The sequence below is a fragment of the Lonchura striata genome, unplaced genomic scaffold (assembly GCF_046129695.1).
Source record: "Lonchura striata isolate bLonStr1 unplaced genomic scaffold, bLonStr1.mat Scaffold_90, whole genome shotgun sequence".
In the NCBI taxonomy this organism is placed as follows: Eukaryota; Metazoa; Chordata; class Aves; order Passeriformes; family Estrildidae; genus Lonchura; species Lonchura striata.
The window spans coordinates 1,834,644-1,855,626 of NW_027461189.1; the positions used below are offsets into that span (position 1 = coordinate 1,834,644).

At 53.8% G+C, this 20,983-nt stretch overlaps 2 protein-coding genes across 2 annotated transcripts; one reads left to right on the forward strand and one right to left on the reverse strand.

Moving 5' to 3' along the window:
- The first annotated feature begins 283 nt into the window (after positions 1 to 283).
- Positions 284 to 1,216, forward strand: LOC144248787 (olfactory receptor 14A16-like). The gene has a single exon (XM_077790777.1). It carries the CDS (start codon positions 284 to 286, stop codon positions 1,214 to 1,216), a length of 933 nt encoding a protein of 310 aa, XP_077646903.1.
- Positions 1,217 to 14,731: 13,515 nt separating this feature from the next.
- Positions 14,732 to 15,892, reverse strand: LOC144248786 (uncharacterized). Its single transcript, XM_077790776.1, is given in 3 exon segments — positions 14,732 to 15,278; positions 15,363 to 15,654; positions 15,841 to 15,892. Coding segments are annotated over 3 exon segments (891 nt in total).
- Positions 15,893 to 20,983: the final 5,091 nt, after the last annotated feature.

Sequence of the window (20,983 nt, forward strand, 5' to 3'; positions counted from 1 at the left end):
CAGACTATCTCCCTTCATTCTCCACTCATCACTTTCCCTCACAGAACTTGCTCTGCTCTCCCTGAGGGAAGCAGAAATGCAGAGATTTTGATATCCAAGAATACTGGGAAAATACTGGGGAGCTTATAAAGAAAACCTCAGAACTCTTAAACACAAAAGTACGTCCAAGTGTGCTACAGAAGAGGGTGTATGGGAAATGTCTTTGTTTTTAGTTACAGGCATCTCCTCTAACTCTTCACTGTCCCTTTCTCCATGAACAGGTGCCCATGTTCAGCCACAGCAAATGTCCAACAGCAGCTCCATCAGCCACTTCCTCCTGCTGGCACTGGCAGACACGCGGCAGCTGCAGCTCCTGCACTTCTGCCTCTTCCTGGGCATCTCCCTGGCTGCCCTCCTGGGCAACGGCCTCATCATCAGCGCCGTAGCCTGCGGCCACCACCTGCACACGCCCATGTTCTTCTTCCTGCTCAACCTGGCCCTCAGCGACCTGGGCTCCATCTGCACCACTGTCCCCAAAGCCATGCACAATTCCCTCTGGGACACCAGAACCATCTCCTACACAGGATGTGCTGCCCAACTATTTTTTTTTGCCTTCTTCATTTCAGGAGAGTTTTCCCTCCTGACCATCATGTGCTACGACCGCTACGTGTCCATCTGCAAACCCCTGCACTACGGGACCCTCCTGGGCAGCAGAGCTTGTGCCCACATGGCAGCAGCTGCCTGGGCCAGTGGCTTTCTCAATGCTCTCATGCACACAGCCAATACATTTTCCCTTCCCCTGTGCCATGGCAATGCCCTGGGCCAGTTCTTCTGTGAAATCCCACAAATCCTCAAGATCTCCTGCTCACACTCCAAACTCAGGGAACTTGGGCTTATTGTGCCAAGTGCTCTTCTATATTTTGGCTGTTTTGTGTTCATTGTTTTCTCCTATGTGCAGATCTTCAGGGCCGTGCTGAGGATCCTCTCGGATCAGGGACAGCACAAAGCCTTTTCCACCTGCCTCCCTCACCTGGCTGTGGTCTCTCTGTTTGTCAGCTCTGGCACATTTGCTTACCTGAAGCCCACCTCAATGTCCTCCCCATCCCTGGATCTGTCAGTGTCAGTTCTGTACTCGGTGGTGCCTCCAGCCCTGAACCCCCTCATCTACAGCCTGAGGAACCAGGAGCTCAAAGGTGCAGTGTGGAGACTGATGACTGGATGCTTTCAGGAACATTAAACTGCTGCCCAATTTCTGCAAAACACTTTTAATACAAGTAAATTTTGATGCTTCTTGTTTTCCTTTTGGAGGTTATTTTTCTTTGTAGTACATTTTAATGTTGTCCACAAAGAAACGTCAGGAGCCCCTGTTTGCATTGCACACAGCAGGCGGGAGCATCCCCATGCTGGTGCTGTGGGGACATGAACCTGAGGCAGCACAAATGCCATCAGCCCCTGGGGCCAGAAAGGGCTGGGGACACCAGGGAAACCACTCAGCTTTGTCCTGGCCTCTGCAGTCAGCCAGAAAGTTTGTTCCCATCAGCTGGGAGTTTCCTGTCCCACTGCAGACGCTGCTGCTCAGAGCCAGAGCTGCCTGGCAGCCACCCCCAAACTGCCCTGAGCATTTCCTTGGCTTCACCTTTGTTTTCTTTCCTCTTTCTGCTACAGATTTCTTCCTGTTGCCCACCCCTGTTCCCTCCCCTGCACACAGCCCATCCCTGTTTGCCCTTTCCTCTCTGGCCCCACTCCCCATTGCAGTTCCTGACTTGGCACCATGGGAACGTCCCTTGGGGAGGAGAATCATCCCACAAGTGCTGCAGGAATTGTCTGCAGGCTCCTGCAGTGCCTGGTGCTGCTCCCTTGCCAGAGGCACCCCAGGCCAGGGGGGCACATCTGGGCTGCTGTGTCTGGCTGTGGGGCTCCCTGTTCTGGGCAGTGAGGAGGAGCTGCAGAGGCTCTGCAGGACTGACAGGATGGGCTTTGGGGCTGTGAGGAGAAGCTGAGGGACCTGGGCTGCTGGAGCTTCTGAAGAGGAGGCCCAGGGCTCCTCCTGCAACTGCTCCAAGGGTGGTTTCAGAGAATCACAGAATCAGCAAGTTTGGAAAAGACCTTGGAGATCATCAAGTCCATCCTGTGCCCTCACACTGCCTTGTCCCCCCTGAGCCTCCTCTTCTCCAGGATAAACAATCCCAGCTCCCTCAGCCACTCCTCATAGCACTTGTGCTCCACACGCCTCACCAGCCTTGTTGCCTTTCTCTGGACATGCTCCAGGCCTCTATGTCCTTCCTAAATTGGGGGGCCCAGAACTGGACACAGCACTCGAGGTGCTGCCCAACCAGTGCGGAGCACAGGGGAAGAATCACTGCCCTGCTCCTGCTGGCCACACCATTCCTGATCCTGCCCAGGAGCCATTGGCCTTCCTGGCCACCTGGGCACACTGCTGACTCATGTCCAGCCTGCTGTCCATCAGTCCCTGCAGGTCCCTTTCTGCCTGGCTCCTATCCAGCCACTCTGTCCCCAGCCTGTAGCACTGCAGGGGTTGTTGAGGACAAAGTGAAGGACCCGTCACTTGGACTTCTTAAACCTCACCTTGTTGGATTTGGGCCCTGGATCTAGCCTGTACAGGGCCCTGTGCAGAGCCCTCCTACCATCCAGCAGATCCACACTCCCAGACAACTTGGTGTCACCATGGTTCCATGAGGCCCCAGAGTGTCCCAGTGGTCTCCATGATTCCATGAGGCCTCCCAGTGTCACAATGTCCCTTTGGTTCCATGGGACCCCTTGGTGTCACAATGTCCCTTGGATCCTTGGGCCCTGCAATGTCTCAATGTCACTGTGGTCCCCCAAAGCCCTGGTCCCACAGTGTCACAATGGCCTCTTGGTCCCAAGGCCACCACGGTGTCAAACATGTTTCCTTCATTCCACGAGTCCCTGAGGGGCAGCACTGGCCCCTTGGTTCCATGGAGCCCTGCAGAGTCACAATGGCCCCATCATGACACAAGGTCCTGCTCTGTCACAAAGCTCTGCATGGCTCCACAAGGCCCTGCAGGGTCACAGTGTCCTCTGTGGTCCCACCAGGACCCCGACTGTCACAATGCCCTCCTTGCTTCCATCCAGCCCCACAATGTCACAGTGGCCCCGTGGCTCTGTGGTGCCATGTCGCACACAGTGTCACCATGGTCCTCTTAGTGCCACCAGGTCCCGCAGTGTCACAGTGGCCCCTTGCTTCCCCAGGGCCCTGCAGTGTCACAATCACCAGAGAATCAACCAGGCTGGAAAAGACCTTGGAGAGCATCAAGTCCAACCTGGGACCCAACACCACCTTGTCACCCAGACCATGGCACTGAGTGCCACATCCAGTCTTTCCTGAAACACTTCCAGGGATGGTGACTCACCCACCTCCCTGGGCATCCCATTCCAATGCCCAATCCCTCTTTTTGTGAAGAATATTTCCTGATGTCCAGCCTAAACATCCCCTGGTGCAGCTGAAGGCTGTGTCCTCTTGTCCTGTCACTGTTCCCTGGGAAAAGAGCCCGACCCCCACTTGGCTGCACCCTCCTGTCAGGGAGTTGTAGAGAATGATGAGGTCTCCCCTGAGCCTCCTCTTCTCATGGATAAACAATCCCAGCTCCCTCAGCCACTCCTCATAGCACTTGTGCTCCAGACCCCTCCCGAGCCTTGTTGCCCCTCTCTGGACAAGCTCCAACCCCTCCATGTCCTTCCTAAACTGGGGGGCCAGAACTGGACGCAGCACTCGAGGCGCTGACCAAGCACGGATGAGCACAGGGGAAGAATCACTGCCCTGCTCCTGCTGGCCACACCATTCCTGATTCTTAGGAGTGCAAAGGGTTGCATGAGGGAAATGGTGGGGAGAGAGTGGGGCAAAGTGTTATTGATTTTCAGTTAAGGGTCTTGATTTTCATATCTATTCAAACTACATTAGAAGCTCCTGTCGGTCAATATCAATTGGACATTGTTGATATCAATATATAAAGAGGAAGAGAAAGAAGGAGAAAAAATTCTCTCTGCATTGTTTTCAATATAGCATATTCACTTCTGAAATCTGCCTAATTAACCACAGAAGAATGAAGACTTAAATTATTCCCACAAGTTTCTCTGTTTTGTGTGTTTGTACAAATGTTTATGAGCTTTTCTTACTAAATTCCTGAAATAAAGAGCTCAAGAAAGAAGAGGCCTCTGGAGTAGGAAAATTCATCAGGAACCTCCAAGTGGCTGAGGATTCATCCCCATCAGAGCAGCAATGAGCAGAAATGGGCACAGCTCTGTGGCTGCCCCAGCTCTGGGATGGGCCCTGGGCCTGGAGCAGGAGCAGCTCTGGAGGGCCCCAGGGCTGGGGCTCTTGTGCTGGCCTGGGCAGATGGGATGGCAGGAGGGGCTGCAGAGCTCTCAGCACCTCAGGCAGAGGGGAGCAGGGCAGCCAGTGAGCTCCTTTGGCCTTGGCCAAGCCCCTTCCCCCATGGTGGGGCTGAGTCCTGGCTGAGCTGCAGCTGCTGCTGTGCCCTTGGCAGGGGCTGAGGCCGTGGGGCAGTGCCCAGAGCAGCCTGGGCTGAGCAGAGCTGTGGGGCCAGAGCCGGCTGGGCTGTGCTGGGGAGAGGCCCTTGGTGCTGCCCAGAGCTCAGGGCAGCTGGCAGAGCTGGCAGGGAGCTGGGCTGGGCTGGGAGAGCCTGGCACAGAAACCATCAGTGTCCATCTCAGCCTGGCTGAGCGGGCAGGGGCAGGACTCAGCCCAGGCCTTGTGGGGCAGGGCAGCGCCTGGGCAGGCATTGAAAACAGGCAAGAGCCCGAGAGAGGAGGCTGCTCTGTGCCCTGGGGGCATGGACAGACCAGGGAGGGGCCGAGGACATTTGTCAGCGCCAGCCTCTGTCTGTGCCAGCCCTGGGCAGCCCTGGCTGCTGAGCCCAGCTCTGCCCTGGGCTGAGTTTGGCTGTGGCCCAGCTCCATCCTCCTGCGGGGCTCAGGGCCTGTTCCCGGCCATGGCCAGCCCTGGCCGCCTCTCTGCTGGCCCAGAGGCCGGCAGAGCCCGGGCAGGGCTGTCTGTGCAGCCCCACAGGTGCCACGGGCTCTGCAGGAGCTGGCAGAGGCTGCCCAGCAGCGAGGCCATGGGGCACAGAGCCCCAAGGCTGCCCAGGGCCCCACGGCACAGGGGCCGTTCCCAGCCCCAATGCTCCTGGCCTGGGCTGGGCTGCACAGGGGCTGTGGCACCATGGCTGGGCCAGCACAGGGCCACAAAGGGGCCCCGCAGCCGCTGCCGGGGCTGGCAGCAAGGCCGGGCACAGACAAGGAATTGCTGAGCATGGCCTGCGCTGGCCAGGGCTGCCTGTGCCCAAGGCAGAGCTCAGCTGCCCTTGGGGGCTGCAGGAACACTCAGGAGCCCAAAGAGCCTCCATGGCTGTGCTGGAGACCAAGGCTGGAGCAGGGAAATGCAGGGCTGCTGTGCCATGGGGAGGGCATGGAATTCCAGTACACACCTCAGCTCTCTGATGGTCCCGGCACCGTGCTGGGCCCTGTTCCAGACTGGAGCAGAGCAGATGTTGATGGCACAGGAGCCCTGCGGGGCTGGCAGGGACCTGCAGCTTGCAAGGTGCTCTGCTCTCCCTCAGCTCCTCTCTGAGAGATCCAATCCCAGCTCGGCACCTCAGGGCACAAGTGGCACTGCCTGTTCATGGGCACACAGCTGATGTCTGCCTGGAAAGGGGCATAGGTTTTAATACTTGTACATTTCATATTATACAAGGACATTCATTACAGGCGGCCTCGGATCAAGTCCCCCAGTGCAGTCCACTGCTGGCTGATCTACAGGTGCCTGGACAGCGTAATAAAATCTCCACCAAAAGACGGAAGGGCTCTTGAGCTGCTGCAGTCCACGTGAGTTCATGGAGGGTAGAACGAGGACAAAGGAGACGGGAACGGGAGCGGGGAGACACCTGCACGCAGGGGAAGCAGGCTACAAGTGTGAGTGGGAAGGAGGGGCCAGAGTATAAAACTGGGAAAGGGAAGGGGTGGCTAGGGTACAAAAGCTCCAAAGGGAAGGGGTGTAAGGGAGGAGCAGGGGTAGAGTGACATAAACTGGGCCAATGAGGGAAAAAGGGAAGGAGTGGTTTACAGAGAGAACCACTGGGAATAACGAGAACAGAGAACTTTCTAGAACAGGGGGGATAGTACAGCCAATGACAGACATGAACTGGGGAGTGTACAGTGCATGACAGACATACATTCATCTGCATGGGGAAAGCAGCAATCCAGGGGCAATACTTTTCCTTATACCACTGTGGTTTCCCGTGTCATTCCTGGAGAATCCTACCCAGGGCCACCTCCCACAATTAGTATTATCTGGGCCACTTGAGTACTTTTAAGAAACAGTAAAATTTTCCCTCCCTGAACAGGAATTTCCTGGAGGTGTACTGATGGCAGAAGGAGAAGAAAAACTGATCTTCCTGTCCTCATGTGTCACCAATATTTAGTGTATTACTTTGTCTCCTGCTTCCTTCACTTGTTTCCACCTCTTCTGTTGAAAAGCCATGTCAAAAGATATCTGTCCACTAGACCAGCTGTTGTTCCCAGATTTCCTCCTCTAGGTGCTCTCTGGTCATTCAAGTGTCTCTCAGCTGACTGGTTTCATGCTTTGAGTTTCAGGGAGTTGACTTTCTGAAGTTCATATTAATATATCAGTAATCAGCATCCTAATTTTGTTTATATCTATCACAGAATTACACTTTCTTATGTCTTTGTCTAGAACTGTTCCTGTAAAGAAATCCCTTGGGGATGGGGGACATGTCAGATGCTGCTGGGACATCACAGGGAGCTGAGGAAAGAGCTGTGATGTTTATTAAACTGTTCCAATGTTCAATTTGTCTTTGTTGGCAAGAAGCCTTTCAGTGCCTCTGAGTGTCACCATCCCTGAGCCCAAAGAACACAAACCTGATGAGTTGTGGTTCCCACTGCAGGGGCTGCACTTGGACCTTGGCTCTGCTCAGGAGAGCTCTTCATCCACTTTCCCTCTTTTCCTCCCTCTGGCCATGGAGGGAGCTCCTGCCTTCAGCCTGTGACTCCTGTGTGCAAAGAGCAAATCTGGGCAAAATCGGGGCAGGGAGGGTTTGGGGGGACCTTGGGATCAGTGCTGGGCACAGAAGGAGTTTTCCATTGCTCTGAGACTGTCTGCTGTGCAAAGCAGATTTAATATCCAGCAGAGGAATGACTTTTGCATTTGATGGAGCTGTGCCTTCCCTTGGCTTTGTTGGCTGGCAAGAAATGAACATCCCTCTGTGTCTGGGGCAGCTCCTTCTCCAAGGAAAGCAGGTGGGAGTTGGAGCCCAGGAGCTGAAACCTGCAGGTGCAGCCTGGGCTGGAAGGAGCTCAGATTTGCACAAGGCTGCTCTGAGTGCCAGGGCTTGGATGGGGGAAATGGTGGGGTGGGGGTAGGGACAGGGTCTGATGGATTGTCAGCCACAAAGCATCTTGATTCAGCTTCACCAACTTCAAGCCTGATCTATTTTAAGTTAATCAAAATGTTCAAGAGGAGAGAAGTAGAAGATTAAGACACAGAAAGAGAGAAAGACAGAATAGATACAGAGAAGCACACAAAGGTACCAGCTCCTGGATTCCAGTGGTGTTCAACTGGAAATTCCAAGAGGAGGTAGAGTCAAGATGTGTGCTTGCCTTGTGGTCAGCCTTAAATTCCCCTTGGTCTTCCTGGGCCCTTCCCCCAGGTGGGACTTGGGGTCATTTGGTCACTCAGGAGCTGGGCTGGGGCTCCAGAGGTGGCTGTGGAGCATTGCCTGTGCTGTGCCAGGGACTAGCAGACACTGCTGGGCTGGGATAGAGGCTCTGGGGGGATTGGGGTTCCAGGGCAGGGCAAGGCTGGGGTTCCAGGGCAGGGCAAGGCTGAACCTGTCCCTTCCTCCCCTACACATCAAATGTTTCCAGCCAACAATCTCCTCCAGTCTGTCAGGCAGTGCTGGAGGTGAAATCCAAGTATGGCCATTGGCACCTGTAGGAGAAGAACATTTCTTTTCCATAGGAAGGAAAGCACAGAGCCCCACTGTTTGGAAGGCAGGTGAGAGCCTCACTAGGCCAAGGCCAGCCAGACTTTTCAGAAATAGCAGATTTTGTCTGGGAGCAGTCTTTGGATTTAGGGAATTTTGGAGACAATCCCAATTTCGGCCATGGGCACCTGGAGAAGCAGGACAGTTCTTTCCCAAAGGAAGGAAAGCATTGAGCCTTCCCCAGTGTTTTAGGGACAGATAAGCAATGACCCTTACCAAACAACTGCCTGCCAGATTTGTCCTGGCAATATGTCCATGGGAACAATCCCTGGATATAAGGAAATGGAGGTGAAATCCCAATTCAGGCCATGTGTGCCTAGAGGAGAAGGAGAGTTCTTTTCCATAGGAAGGAAAGCCCCGAGCCCCAGTGCTTCAATAGCAGATGGGAAGAGACCCTCCAGGTGCCAAGCTGTCAGGCAGCCCCTGGAGGCCAAACCAGCCAGACCTGTTCCGTGTTCCCTTGGTTCCTTGGGGCCCCACAGTGTCCCAGGGGTCTCCGTGGTTCCCCAGGCCCCACAATGGCACAGGACTCCTCTGTTCCATGAGGCCACAATGTCACAATGGACCTTTCGGCCCTGGGGATTGTGGTGTCACAATGGTCTCCTTTGGCTCCACAGGGTCACAATGGAACACTGATGACACGAGGCCCTGCAGTGTCACAATGGACCTTTGGTTCCCTGCAGCCCTGCAGTGCCACAAAGGCCTCTTGGTTTCACGAGGCCCCACAGTGTCACAATGGTCCTCTTGGTTCTGTGGGGACCCCCAGGGTCACAATGGTCTCATTGGTGCCGTGAGGCCTCACAGTGTCACAATGCTTTGCTTATTCCATGGGCCCTCATAGTATCCCAATGTATTCCATGATACCATGAGTCGCCTCAGTGTCACAATGGTCTCCTTGGTTCCATGGTGCCCCACAGAGGCACAATGGCCCCTTGGTTCCATGAGGCTGTGAATTCTCTTAATGGTGTCTCCATGACTCCATGAGGCCTTGCAATGTCACAGTGGACCTTTGGCTCCCTGGGGTCTCGCCATGTCACAATCGTCCCTTGGGCCCATGACACCCCAAAGAGTCATAATGGTCTCCACGGTTCCATGAGGCCCTGTGGTGTCACAATGGACCCTTGGTTTGATGGGGCCTCTCAGTGTCACAATGATCCCGACATTCCATGGTGCCACACAGTGTCACAGTGGTCCCTTGGTCTCACAGGTCCCACAGTGTCACAATGGTCCCTTGGTCTCACAGGCCCCACAGTGTCACAATGGTCCCTTGGTTCCATGGTGCCTCACAGTGTCACAATGGTCCCTTGGTTCCATGGTTCCTGTGCTGGTGCATTCCCCCCTCCCCTTCTCAGGCCGCCCTGCCAGCTGAGAAATGCTCGCTGGCCTTGGCCTTGGCCAGCAGCCCCTGGGCTCAGCTCCTCTGGAGCTCAGCACAAACACGCTCTGCTCCAGCACTGCTGCTGCCCAGCCAGCTCCTGGCTGCTTTAGGAGCAGCCCTGGGAACTGTTTGTGTTCCCTCGGTGGCACAACATCCCTGTTCTCACCCTGCCAAAGAAAGCTGCTGATGCCAAGTGCGGCCAGGATGAAACATGGCTGGGATGCAGCCCCTCTCTTGGGGCCCTACAAACAGCGCTCCAAAAGGAGCCCTTGGAGCTCTCCTGGGCCAGCGACTCCCTCTGAGTGGGGCCTCTCCGAGCCGGGAACTCTCCCGTTTGCTGCACTCGGGGATCCCCAACAACGAGGGAGCCTGGGCCGATCCCCCCACTCCTCCAGGCTCAACCCTTCCCTGCTGGGGAGATGCCAAAGCATCCCCAGGGAACATTTCCCTTTGCTCAGGGGAATTTCTCACAGGTGCCTTGCACTGACTCTCTGTGTCTGTGTGCACACAGGAGTGCCTGTGCTGGGGAAATGTGGCAGAAATGCTGCTCCCTAAGGGGTCTGAGTGCCTTGGATAACTGAGCCAGTCAGGCCTGTAAGTGAGGTTAAATTATGAGGTATAAGTTAAGTTAAATGCTACTAAAAGTTGTTTTTTTGCTAAGTTCTTATGGTTAATAGAAGTTATAAGCTAAGTTGAATATTGTTAAATCTTATTCCTTTGTTAAATTGCAAAGTCATAGGTTATAAGATAGGTTAAATACTGTCAAGCTCAGTTCTTTAGATTAATTGTGACGTTTAAAATAGAAGTTAAAGGCTGAAGTTAAGTTCTGTTAGGTTTGAGGTGTTCAGCTTTTGGGCCATATTCCTTTTATACTTGCCCTTACTGTCCTTGTGTCACACTCACACAGGGACAGTTTGTGTTTCATTTCTGGTTTGATTGCCTGGGTTTTGTTTGGTTTTGTTGTTGCTTTGTTTCCTTGCTGTGCCTGAAGTGTCCAGTCAGGAGCAGAGTGACTCTTGCCAAGGAACTTTGTGCTGCTGTCACTTAATATTAAATCTGGTTTTTGCTGGGGATTTTTTCAGCGCTCTCAAGCCCTCGTTGGTCACAGGGTGAAGGAGCCCTGGCCCAGGGTCTGGCCCTGGGGGACACGGGGACGCTGCCGGGGGGGTCCCTGTCCCCCTGTCCCACCCCCCATGGCTCTAGCCCCCGTCCCCGTGTCAGGCTCTGGGGTCGATCTCGTGGAACATCCTCTGGGGGAGGCTGCGGCACCGGGGGTGGGGGGACCCGGGGGGACAGGGGACCCCGCTGTGCACGAGCAGTGTTGGACTTCTCTGGGGGAACTGGGAGGGGGCTGGGGTAGAGTGACCTCCCCAGTGACCTCACATAGCCCCAGTGATGTCACACAGCCCCTGTGATGTCACAAAGCCATTGTGATGTTACATAGCTGCCCAGTGAAGTCACAGCCCAGTCTGTAATGTCATACAGGCCTTGTGATGTCACACAACCATCTCTGTGATGTCACAGAGCCCCTGTGATATCACAGAGCCAACTCGACTATGTCACCCTGTGATGCCATAAAGCAGTGCTGTGATGTCACAGAAGACTGTGATGTCACAAAGACACTGTGTGAAGTCACAGTCTGTTCTGTGATGTCACAGCCTGCTCTGTGATGTCACAACCCACCCTCTGATGCCACAGAGCCACCCTCTATGGTGGCAGAGTCTGCTCTATGGCCTCACACCCTACTCTGGGACATCACAGCCAGCTCTGTGATGTCATATCCCCCTCAGTGATGTCAAAAAACTCTCAAGGTCTCAGTTACATTGAAACACTAAAGTTTCTTGTACTTTGAAGAGATCCCTGTTAGGGACACTGAGAAAGTGTCCCCAGGTTCCAGTCAGAGCAGAACACTGGAGACACTGATGACAGCTGGGGACAAGCAAGGGAAAGGTGTCTCTGGTGCTGAGCAAACCTGGATGTGTTTCAGGGATGCAAAGGGCCCAGGCCTGAGCCCCAGCCCCTGGCAAGGCAGATCCTGTCCCTCCCTCATTGCTCAGGGCTCTTCCCGGGATGGGCACTGGCATGTGGGGATGTGCAGTGCCAAGGGCAGGACCATGGGGCGGCCCCTGCCAGGCTGCTGAGCAGGGACAAGGAGGCACTGAGGCCCCAGGGCTGCAAGGGTCACTTGTCCCCTGGTGGCCTCAGGCCCAGGGCCAGCAGCCATGGCCAAAGGGCTGCACAGGTTGGCTCTGTCAGGGCCTTGCAGCTGCTGCACATCCCTGAGCCCTCTGCAGCCCAGGCTGTCCCACGGTGTCCCTGCCCTGCGCCTCTGTCCCTGCAGGCTGTCGTCACCCCCGGCTGCCCCACCTCGCTGGCCCTTCCTTTGCTGGCAGCTCTGCCTCCTGCTGCCCCTGCCTGGCCACACAAAGCCTTGGGCTGCTCCAGGCTCCTGCTGGGAACGTGTTGCACCACAGCCCTACCCTGAGAGGGAAATTCCTTTCTCCTGGTGTTCAGTCTGGGCCTCCCCACCTGTCCTTGTTTCCATTATTTCTTTCTCCCACTGTTTTATACAAGGAAGAAAATCTCCATCCTCTCTGAAGTCACCCTTCAATCCCTCCCAGGCCATTCCTGTTCTGTCCTCAATCACCCTATCACTGACCCCAGAGTCTGCAGCCTCTACCTGCGGGTTATGTGATGAGGCCTCCAAACCCCATCTTGGGAGTTTTTTGGGTCCTCTACGAGGTCTGTGAAAATGGAAAAACAGTAAAAGTTATTTTCTTCAAAATCTTGCAGTGACAGAATAAGGATCAATATATTTAAACTGAATGAGGGCGGATTTACATTTGTTAGAAGGACGAAATATTTTATAATTATGAGAGTGACACAAAATGGCAACTGTTTTTCCACAGAGATGTATTCCCCATCCCAGGAATGCTCCAAAATCAGGGAATGTGTCCAACCTGACCCAGTGAAATCCCCTCCCCAAGGATGGAATTCCTGTTGTGTGGGTTCTCGGATGTGCTGGGTGCCCTCACAACTCTTCTGACCAGAATGTCTGCTGAGGGCAGCCAGGCTGCTGCAGGGCAGTGACCTCACAGCCATCACCATGGGAGCCGTGTCCCCTGGGCCTGGCTCTCCCCTTTCCTCTGCCCCTGCCTTGTGTCTGCTGGCATGAAGAGTTTTGTTGTTTATATCTTGTCCCCAAGGTGCTGGGCCAATGGCTTCCCAGTCAGGCTCCTGGAGCAGAAGTGGCTTTTCAGAGCCCAGCCAGAAATGAGCCCTGAGGCAGCAGCTCTGCAGCGCTGGCCACCAGGCCGGGTGCCAAGGGAGGCTTCTGGCCATGCCCTGCAAGCAGCTGCTGCTGCCAAGGTGCCTTTGGTGCCTCGGGCTGTCCCTGGCACAGCTCCCAGCACGGCACTCTGCCCTTGTGCCCGAGGCCTTCCCTGTGCTGGGGCTGGCCTGGGGCTGTTCCTGCAGCGGGACCTGCCCTGCTCCTGGCACAGGAAAGGCAGTTCCTGCTGGAGCAGGAGGCTCTCCCTGCAATGGGCTCAAACCACTCCAGCAAGGCCCTGCTGACTTCAAAATTGCTTCCTAGAGCAGAATATCCTAGAATTGTTATAGATTCTGGACTGTGGAGTAAATAACTCTGGTTAAGAGCTTATTGTCTAATCATGATCTGATTGTATTTATATGAATATATCTGGTATTCCATCATTAATCCTGTATGAAAAATTGCATTGACAAATTGTTCAATTCTACCTGTCCAATTGTTTATACATAAACCATTGACAAATTCTGGGGCCGGGATTGCATCCAGTCACTCCCAGTCTCTTCTCTTAAAAAGAATTTTAGAAGTCAGGAGGCTCTTCAGGGCTTTTAGAACCCATGGTGCCTGCTGTGTTTCTCCATCTCATGACTCAGCAGGAGTTTCTCCAATAAAGAAATAAAGCTTTTGCCTGAAGCTCCCTCTCTGCCCATGACAGAAACCCCTCTGAGTACCTGTGACATCCCGGCTCTTTGGCAGCCTGGGGACTTCTGGGATGTCACTGTGGAGCCCCCGTGAGTGCCTGTGACAGATCGGTGCCTTTGCAGGCCAAGGTGCCCTGGGATGTCACCATGGAATGGCTGTGACTGCCTCTGACCACACGGCTCTTGCCATCCCCAGAAACCCTTGGGAGGTCTCCATGGAGCCCCTGTCTCTGTGTGTGACATTCCAGCTCTTGAACAACCTGGAGGCTCTTGGAAAGTCCCCATGGAACCCCTCTGAGGGCCTGTGACAAATCTGATCCTTAGAAGGCAACCATCACCAGGAAACCCTGTTGCTATGGTCAGTTTCCATGGCAACCATCCCCACCCCTGTTGCTATGGTCAGTTTCCATGGCAACCATCCCCAGCCCCTGTTGCTATGGTCAGTCCCTGGGCAGCTCCATGGAGACCAACTGCTGGCCCTGCACAGGACACCCCAACACTGCCAGCCTGGGCCTGGCAGCACTGTCCAAACGCTGCTGGAGCTCAGAGAGCCCTGGAGCTGTGACCCTTCCCTGGGGAGCCTGGGCAGCGCCCCAGCAGCCTCTGGGCAAAAACCTTTTCCTGAGATCCAACCTAAGCCTGCCCCGACTAAGCTGCAGCTGCTCCCTCCACTCCTGTCCCTGGGCACCAGAGTGAAGAGGTTCCCTCAGCCCCAGCCAGGGACCCGCTCCCGAGGCTGCTGCCATGGCCACCAGGGCTGGCACCAGCTGGGATGCTCGGTTTCCACAGGCTGGGGTTCAGGAATGGCATTTCTCAATTTCCTGCTCCCACTCAAACCCCGCAGGCACTCATTGCCCTCCCACCTTCCATTGAAGGAAAAAAGGGAAAGATCTCAGGCTGGGATAAGAACAATTTACTGGGAACAGCAACAAGATAAGGAATAAACAGAAACAGAAAAAATATTAACAACAGAAGGGATAAGAAAAACCAGTTACAGGGAAAACTACATCACCATCAGTTGTATCTTTTTGGCCACGTGTTTCCTCCTGCATGGAAAGGACACCCTTCTCCTCAGGGAGAGACAGAGAGAGAGTCCCTTTCCTGCCCCTGGTAATGACCTGAGGCAGGAGTGAATGTAGTGACAGGGCCATGGCCAGACCCTCATGTTCTTCAATCCCATATCAGGCCATTGGTAGGGGCAGGAAAAGGGACAGGTGTCTTCCCAGCATGGATCACAGGGAACATGGATCATCAGGACTCTTCCCAACAGGGTCCTCCAATGGGGGATGAAACTGGAGCAGTGCACAAAGCTCTTCCTGCAGCTGGGGAACTTTCAGGGCTTCCCTTACCGGTGGCTCCATTGGTGTTTGGTCAAGTGAGAGCTCTGGGTGAAGCTCTTCCCACACTGGGGACACACGTAGGACCTCTCCCTGGTGTGGATGCGCCAGTGCCTGACAAGGTGGCAGTTGTGCTTGAAGCCCTTGCCACAGTCGGAGTAGAGGAAACGCCTCTCCTCGGTGTGAATCTGCTCATGCCGGAGGAGATGGGAGCTGCTCTGAAACCTCTTCCCACAAGTGGGGCACATGTAGGGCCTCTCCCCAGTGTGGATGTGCTGGTGTGTGACGAGGGTGGAGTTGTGTTTGAAGCCCTTCCTGCAGTCAGGGCAGCGGAAGGGCCTCTCATCCGTGTGAATCCGCTGATGTACAAGGAGATTGCAGCTATTGTGAAACCTCTTCTGACACTTGGGACACTCATAGGGACTCTCCCCAGTGTGGAAGCGTTGGTGGATGATGAAGTCGGAGCTCCGTCTGAAGCCCTTCCCACACTCCCCACACTTGTAGGGCCTCTCCCCAGTGTGGATGTGTAAGTGCCTGACAAGATGGGATTTGCAGCTGAATCCCTTCCCACACTCCCCACACTCGTAGGGCCATTCCCCGGTGTGGATCATCAGGTGTCGTTTCAGATTGTTGCTCTGCCTGAAGCTCTTCCCACACTCCAAGCACTTGTAGGGCTTCTCCCCATCATGATGTTGCTCAGGGACCACCAGCTCTGAGCTCTGGCTGAAGCTCTGCCCACCTTCCTAGCCCAGGGTGGGTCTTTCCTCCTCAGAACACCCTGGGCTGGCCTTGCAGCCCTTCCTCCTCTGGGATCTCCAGGGCTTTTCCTCCCCGTTGGATTCCTGCGATGTGGAGTTGCTCAAAACAGCTTCTTCCATGAGGTTCTGCTGCAGGGATTTGTCCTTCCTGGTCTCCACTATCAGCTCTTGCTCTGGAGGAGGAAGGACAAGGAGTAGATGGGATTTGCCTCCATGCCACAGGGAAGGGCAAGGAGATCCCCCAAGTGCGTCCCTGGCAGGAGGGCACCGGCAGCGGGGCTGTCCTGCAGCAGGGGGCCGTGCTGGGCTGGGAGATGGAGCAGGAGAGAGGGGGAAAGGGGCACTGACTTCCTCCTCACCTGCTTGGGAGTCCTGAGGCATCTTCCTCTTCCTCGCAACCTTCTTCTCCATCTGGCGAATATTTGGGTACGGGAAATTCTGTTTTGGGAGGAAAACAAGTGATGAGCACAGTGAGTTTTGTACTGGCTTCAAAGCAAACCAGGGGGAGAGTCTAAGCCAGAATGACAATTGAATAAGAAAATTAAGATCAAGGCAATGATAGAGAAACATTGGCTTAATCTGACAGAGTCACGATATACCCTGACACCCCGTTGCTCAGGGTGGTGGTAGCAGGCTGATGAAATGGTGGCTGCAGTCCAGCTGGAGTGATGAATGTGATTCTGTCAAAGCAGTGATCCTGTAGAAGGGTCTGGTCTTCCTCTGAAGGTCCAGTGGTGCTTATGGAGCTCTTGTCCTCTGGGAATCCAGTAGGCAAGGTGGTCGTTGTGTTGCAAGGGTGAGATTATATCCAGGTAGGAATGCTTGGTTCCTCCCCCTGGGCGGAGCATCCCACAATGGGATGATGTAATTTTATCAGTGCTGCAGTGACACTCAATGGCCCATTAACAGAAGATGGCACCTGGTGGGCGTTATCAGGGCTGAGCTATGGAAGAGATAAAGAACACTGCCCCACCTGTTGATAACAGTTTATGGAGATGGTGACTGAAAACACTTTTGGTTACATCTGACACTGTAACCTGAAACAGTGAGGCAATCCCTGCTCGGGGTGGAGGGTGAACACCACCCCCCTTACCCAAACTGGCTCCGGTGTAAAACCCCCACCCTGGGAAAGCCACGCACACAGGGGACAACGTCACACTTGCCCCGCTTCTAGGGAGATCTCTGACCCTGTCACTCCCTTGCTCTCTCCTCTTTTTCTTTCCATCTCTCTCACTTCACATTTACTGGTCAATAAAATCCACTTTGGATTTGGTCTCCTTAGCACCTGAATTGGGGCAGAGGCATCTCTCTAACAATTTTATTATCCAGATTGCAACATTATTTTACACAGTGAGTTCAGGGCTCTGTTGTCTGACCCCAGGTGCCTTTGACAACAGCATGTTTCTCTCCTCTGAGGAGTTTGTGGCTCTTTCTGGAGGAACTCTTGGAAGCTTGGATGCAGCTTCCTCTGAGTGACTTTTGGGAGAACTTACGAGGAAAATGGCTCTTGTGGGTGGCCAGTGTAAAGAAAATATTTTGTTTTCCTTCTTTGAAAATTCTGTTAAAATCACTGGAGGAAAGGGACCAAATGATACCAGCAAGACTGACAAGGATCATTCACCCCAAAGTGAGGAACACAAGGCTACTTAAATCCTACAAGAAGCCCAGCTCAAGTAGCTAAATTCCCAAATAACTTCTGAATTCATGGGCTTTGGGGGGAGAATCATTATTTTCTTGGTCCCTGTCACCTTTGTGATAGCTACACAGACCTTTCCCTTCCTTTAATAATCTGTATTGGGCCAACTTTCCATGTTTTTGTTTTTGTTTTTTTTTTTGGAACCTGCCAGCATCTGAGCTGGAGCTGTGCTGGAACTGATGAAATTTGGAATTGCCAGAGAATTGCTTCTGTTGTTTGTCTATTCATGTTTGGGATTTATTTGTGTTTCCATCAGAAATGACTTGTGGGAAGAGCAAATCTTCCTCAAGGCATTTTATGTAGGGTTAACTTTGATTTCTGCTGAGTTTGTTTTGTCCAGTGTCCAGGAGATGCTCAAGGGGTCTCTGGTTTTGGTTTGGCCCTAATTTACTTCTGATTTGTCTTTATCACTTAAAAACACCTGAAAAATGACTAAAAAGAGTATTGACCAGAGATGTCAGAAGTCCCACCATTTAAGAGGTATTTGAGGTGGACTTTACTGTTTGGGAACATATTCTGGAGGATTTGTAGGTTCTTGGGGGATATCTGGTAGTATTCTCCATATCTTTGCACTCCAAAACCCGAAGTGGATTTGTCTGTCACCTAAAGTGACTCAATCCTATCTCAAAATGGCTGGTTCTCACCTCAGTCCCATGCCAAAATTGCTCAATTCCTCAGCCTCCAGGATGAGATGGGGTTGGAAGGAGATCGGGAGAAGTGAGATCCAAATTTGAGGGTGTGGGGTCAGAATTGTGTGGGGCTGGGTGGGTGTGATTTATTTTGATAACAAGTAAAACTATCAGAATTATTAATTTCTGTCCCATTCATTTTCTGTCAGTTCTGATTTGATTTTCAGAGTGCTGCCTTCTCAGCTGATTTTGTTTGTGTCCTCCTGTCCCAGACTGAAAAGCAAGATGTGTTCTTTTTGCCATCTGCATGGCAGTTGTCCTGTGTTAAGTGGGCAGTTTTTCCTTATCTCTTCCACAATCAATCCTCCCTCAGGGGATACAGCTGCTGATAATGAACCATTGAATGTCACAGCATGACTGATAAGAAATGTGGAGAGTTTTGTGGATGAATGGCTTCGTGAGAAAGGACATGACTACGTGCAGTTAGTGAAGCAGTAGCTATAAATTGCACAGTGCAGCAATAGCAGATGTAGCAATAATATCTTATGTCCTTGGGTAAGCTGGTTCCCAACAGTAGAATGTTCAGCAAAAAGATAAATGTAAGGGAAAACAAAGCAAGCTCAGAAAGCTCCAAAGGCGGGGTTGACCTGTTTTTAATACACCAATGATGAGCCTAAGTTTTGCAATATGCATGAGCTTCATTATAACGGGTATAACTGTACATGTGTGCTTGGAATAAACTGAGACTTGTTGACATTATAGAATGGACTTGTCTCCCGTCATTATTTACACAGGGAACGCATAAGAAAGGGGCAGGGTGAATGGGGGGAAGAAGGGAAAATTACAAACCCCCGCACTCCTCCTCGTCCTCATCATCCATTTACTCCTCCTCCTCGTCCTCCTCCTCCTCATCCTCGTCCTCCTTGTCCTCCTTGTCATCCTAGTCCTCCCCCTCCTCCTCCACCTCCTTGTCCTGCTCATCCTTATCCTCCTCCTCCTCAATGTCCTCCTACACATCCTCATTCTCATCCTCTTTATCCTCCTATACCTCCTCCTCCTCCTCGTCTTCCTCGTCCTCCTCCTCCTTGTCCTCCTTGTCCTCCTCGTCCTCCTTGTCCTCCTCATCCTTGTCCTTTTCCTCATCCTTGTCCTCCTCCTCATCCTCCTCCTCCTTATCCTCCGCATCCTTATCCTCCTCATCCTCCTCATTGTCCTCCTCATCCTCATTCTCCTCCTTCTCCTCCTCCTCATCTTCCTCCTCTTCCTCCTCCTCGTCCTCCCCATCCTGCTCATCCTCATCCTCCTCGTCCTTCTCCTCCTGGTCCTCCTCATCCTTGTCCTCCTCCTCTTTATTCTCCTCCTTGTCCTCCTCCTCCTCCTGTTCATCTTTCTCCTCCTCCTCCTCTTCCTCGTCCTCCTTGTCCTCTGCATCTTCATCCTTTTCCTCATCCTCATCCTTCTCCTACTCGTCCTCGTACTCATCCTTCTTCTCCTCCTCCTCCTCCTCGTTGTCCTCCTCCTCCTCAACCTCATCATCCTCCTTGTCCTTGTCCTCTCTCTTCCTCCTCCTATTCCTCCTCTTCATGCTTCTCTGCCTCCTCCTCTTCCTTGTTTTCCTCCTCCTCCCCATCTTCCTTATACTTGCTCTAGTCCTTGTCGTCCTCCTCCTCCTCTTCCTCCTCCTGCTCCTCCCCTTTCTCCTCCCCCTCCTCATCCTCGTTGTCATTGTCCTTCTCCTCATCCTCCTCATCATCGTCATTCTTCTCTTCCTCCTCGTCCTCCTCCTCGTCCTCCTCCTCCTCCTCGTCCTCCTCCTCATCCTCCTCATCATCCTCCTTGTCATCTGCATCTTCATCCTTTTCCTCATCATTATCCTTCTCCTCCTCGTCCTACACCTCCTTGTCATCGTCCTTGTCCTCCTCCTCGTCCTCCTCATTCTCGTCCTCCTCCTTCTCGTCCTCGTACTCCTCCTCCTCCTCCTCCTCCTCCTCCTCCTCCTCCTCGTCCTTCTCCTACTCATCCTCGTCCTCATCCTCCCCCTCCTTCTCCTCCACCCCCTCCTCTTCCTCCTCCTCTTCCTCCTCCTCCTCCTAGTCAACTTCATTCACATCCTCGTCCTCCTCCTCCTCATCCTCCTCCTGCTAGTCATCCTCCTCCTCCTAATCCTCATCCTCCTCCTCCTCCTCATCCTCATCCTCCTCGTCCTCGTCTTCGTCCTCCTCCTCTTCATCCTCGTCCTCCTCCTCCTCATCCTCCTTTTCCTTGTCCTCGTCCTCCTCTTCGTCCTCCTCGTCCTCCTCATCCTCCACTTGGACCTCGTCCCCAACCTCATCCTCGTCCTCCTCCTCGTCCTCCTCCTCCTCGTTTTCGTCCTCCTCCTCCTCATCATCCTCGTTTTCGTCCTCGTCCTCCACGTCCTCGTCCTCCTCCTCCTCTCCTCCTCCTCCTCCTCCTCCTCTTCCTCCTCCTCCTCCTCCTCCTCCGCGTCCTCGTCCTCCTCCTCCTCGTCCTCGTCCTCCTCCTCCTCCTCCTCGTCCTCCTCCTCCTCGTCCTCGTCCTCCACGTCCTCGTCCTCCTCCTCCTCTCCTCCTCCTCCTCCTCCTCCTCTTCCTCCTCCTCCTCCTACTCCTCCTCCTCCTCCTCCTCGTCCGCCTCATCCTCCTCCTCCTCCTCCTCCTCCTCCTCCTCGTCCTCCTCCTCCTCATCCTCCTCCTCCTCGTCCTCGTCCTCCTCGTCCTCCTCCTCGTCCTCCTCGTCCTCCTCCTCCTCCTCTTCATCCTCCTCCTCCTCCTCATCCTCCTGCTCCTCCTCCTCGTGCTCGTCCTCCTCCTCCACGCCCTCCTCCTCGTCCTCCTCCTCCTTGATCTTCTCCTCCTCCTCCTCCTCTTCGTCCTCATCCTCCTCCTACTCGTCCTCCTCCTCCTCCTCGTCCGCGTCCTCATCCTCCTCCTCCTCCTCCTCCTCCTCCTCCTCCTCCTCCTCCTCTTTGTCCTCCTCCGACTCGTCCTCATGCTCGTCCTCATCCTCGTCCTCATTCTCCTCCTCCTCATCCTCCTCGTCCTCCCACTCGTCGTCCTCCTCCTCTTTGTCCTCCTCCTCCTCCTCCTCGTCCTCACCTCATCCTCGTCCTCCTCCCCCGCCTCCTCCTCCTCCTCCTCCTCCTCCTCCTCTTCCTCC

What these genes read in the sequence shown, in the direction of transcription:
- LOC144248787 (XM_077790777.1), top strand. Translation starts at nt 284, where the DNA reads ATGTCCAACAGCAGCTCCATCAGCCACTTCCTCCTGCTGGCACTGGCA.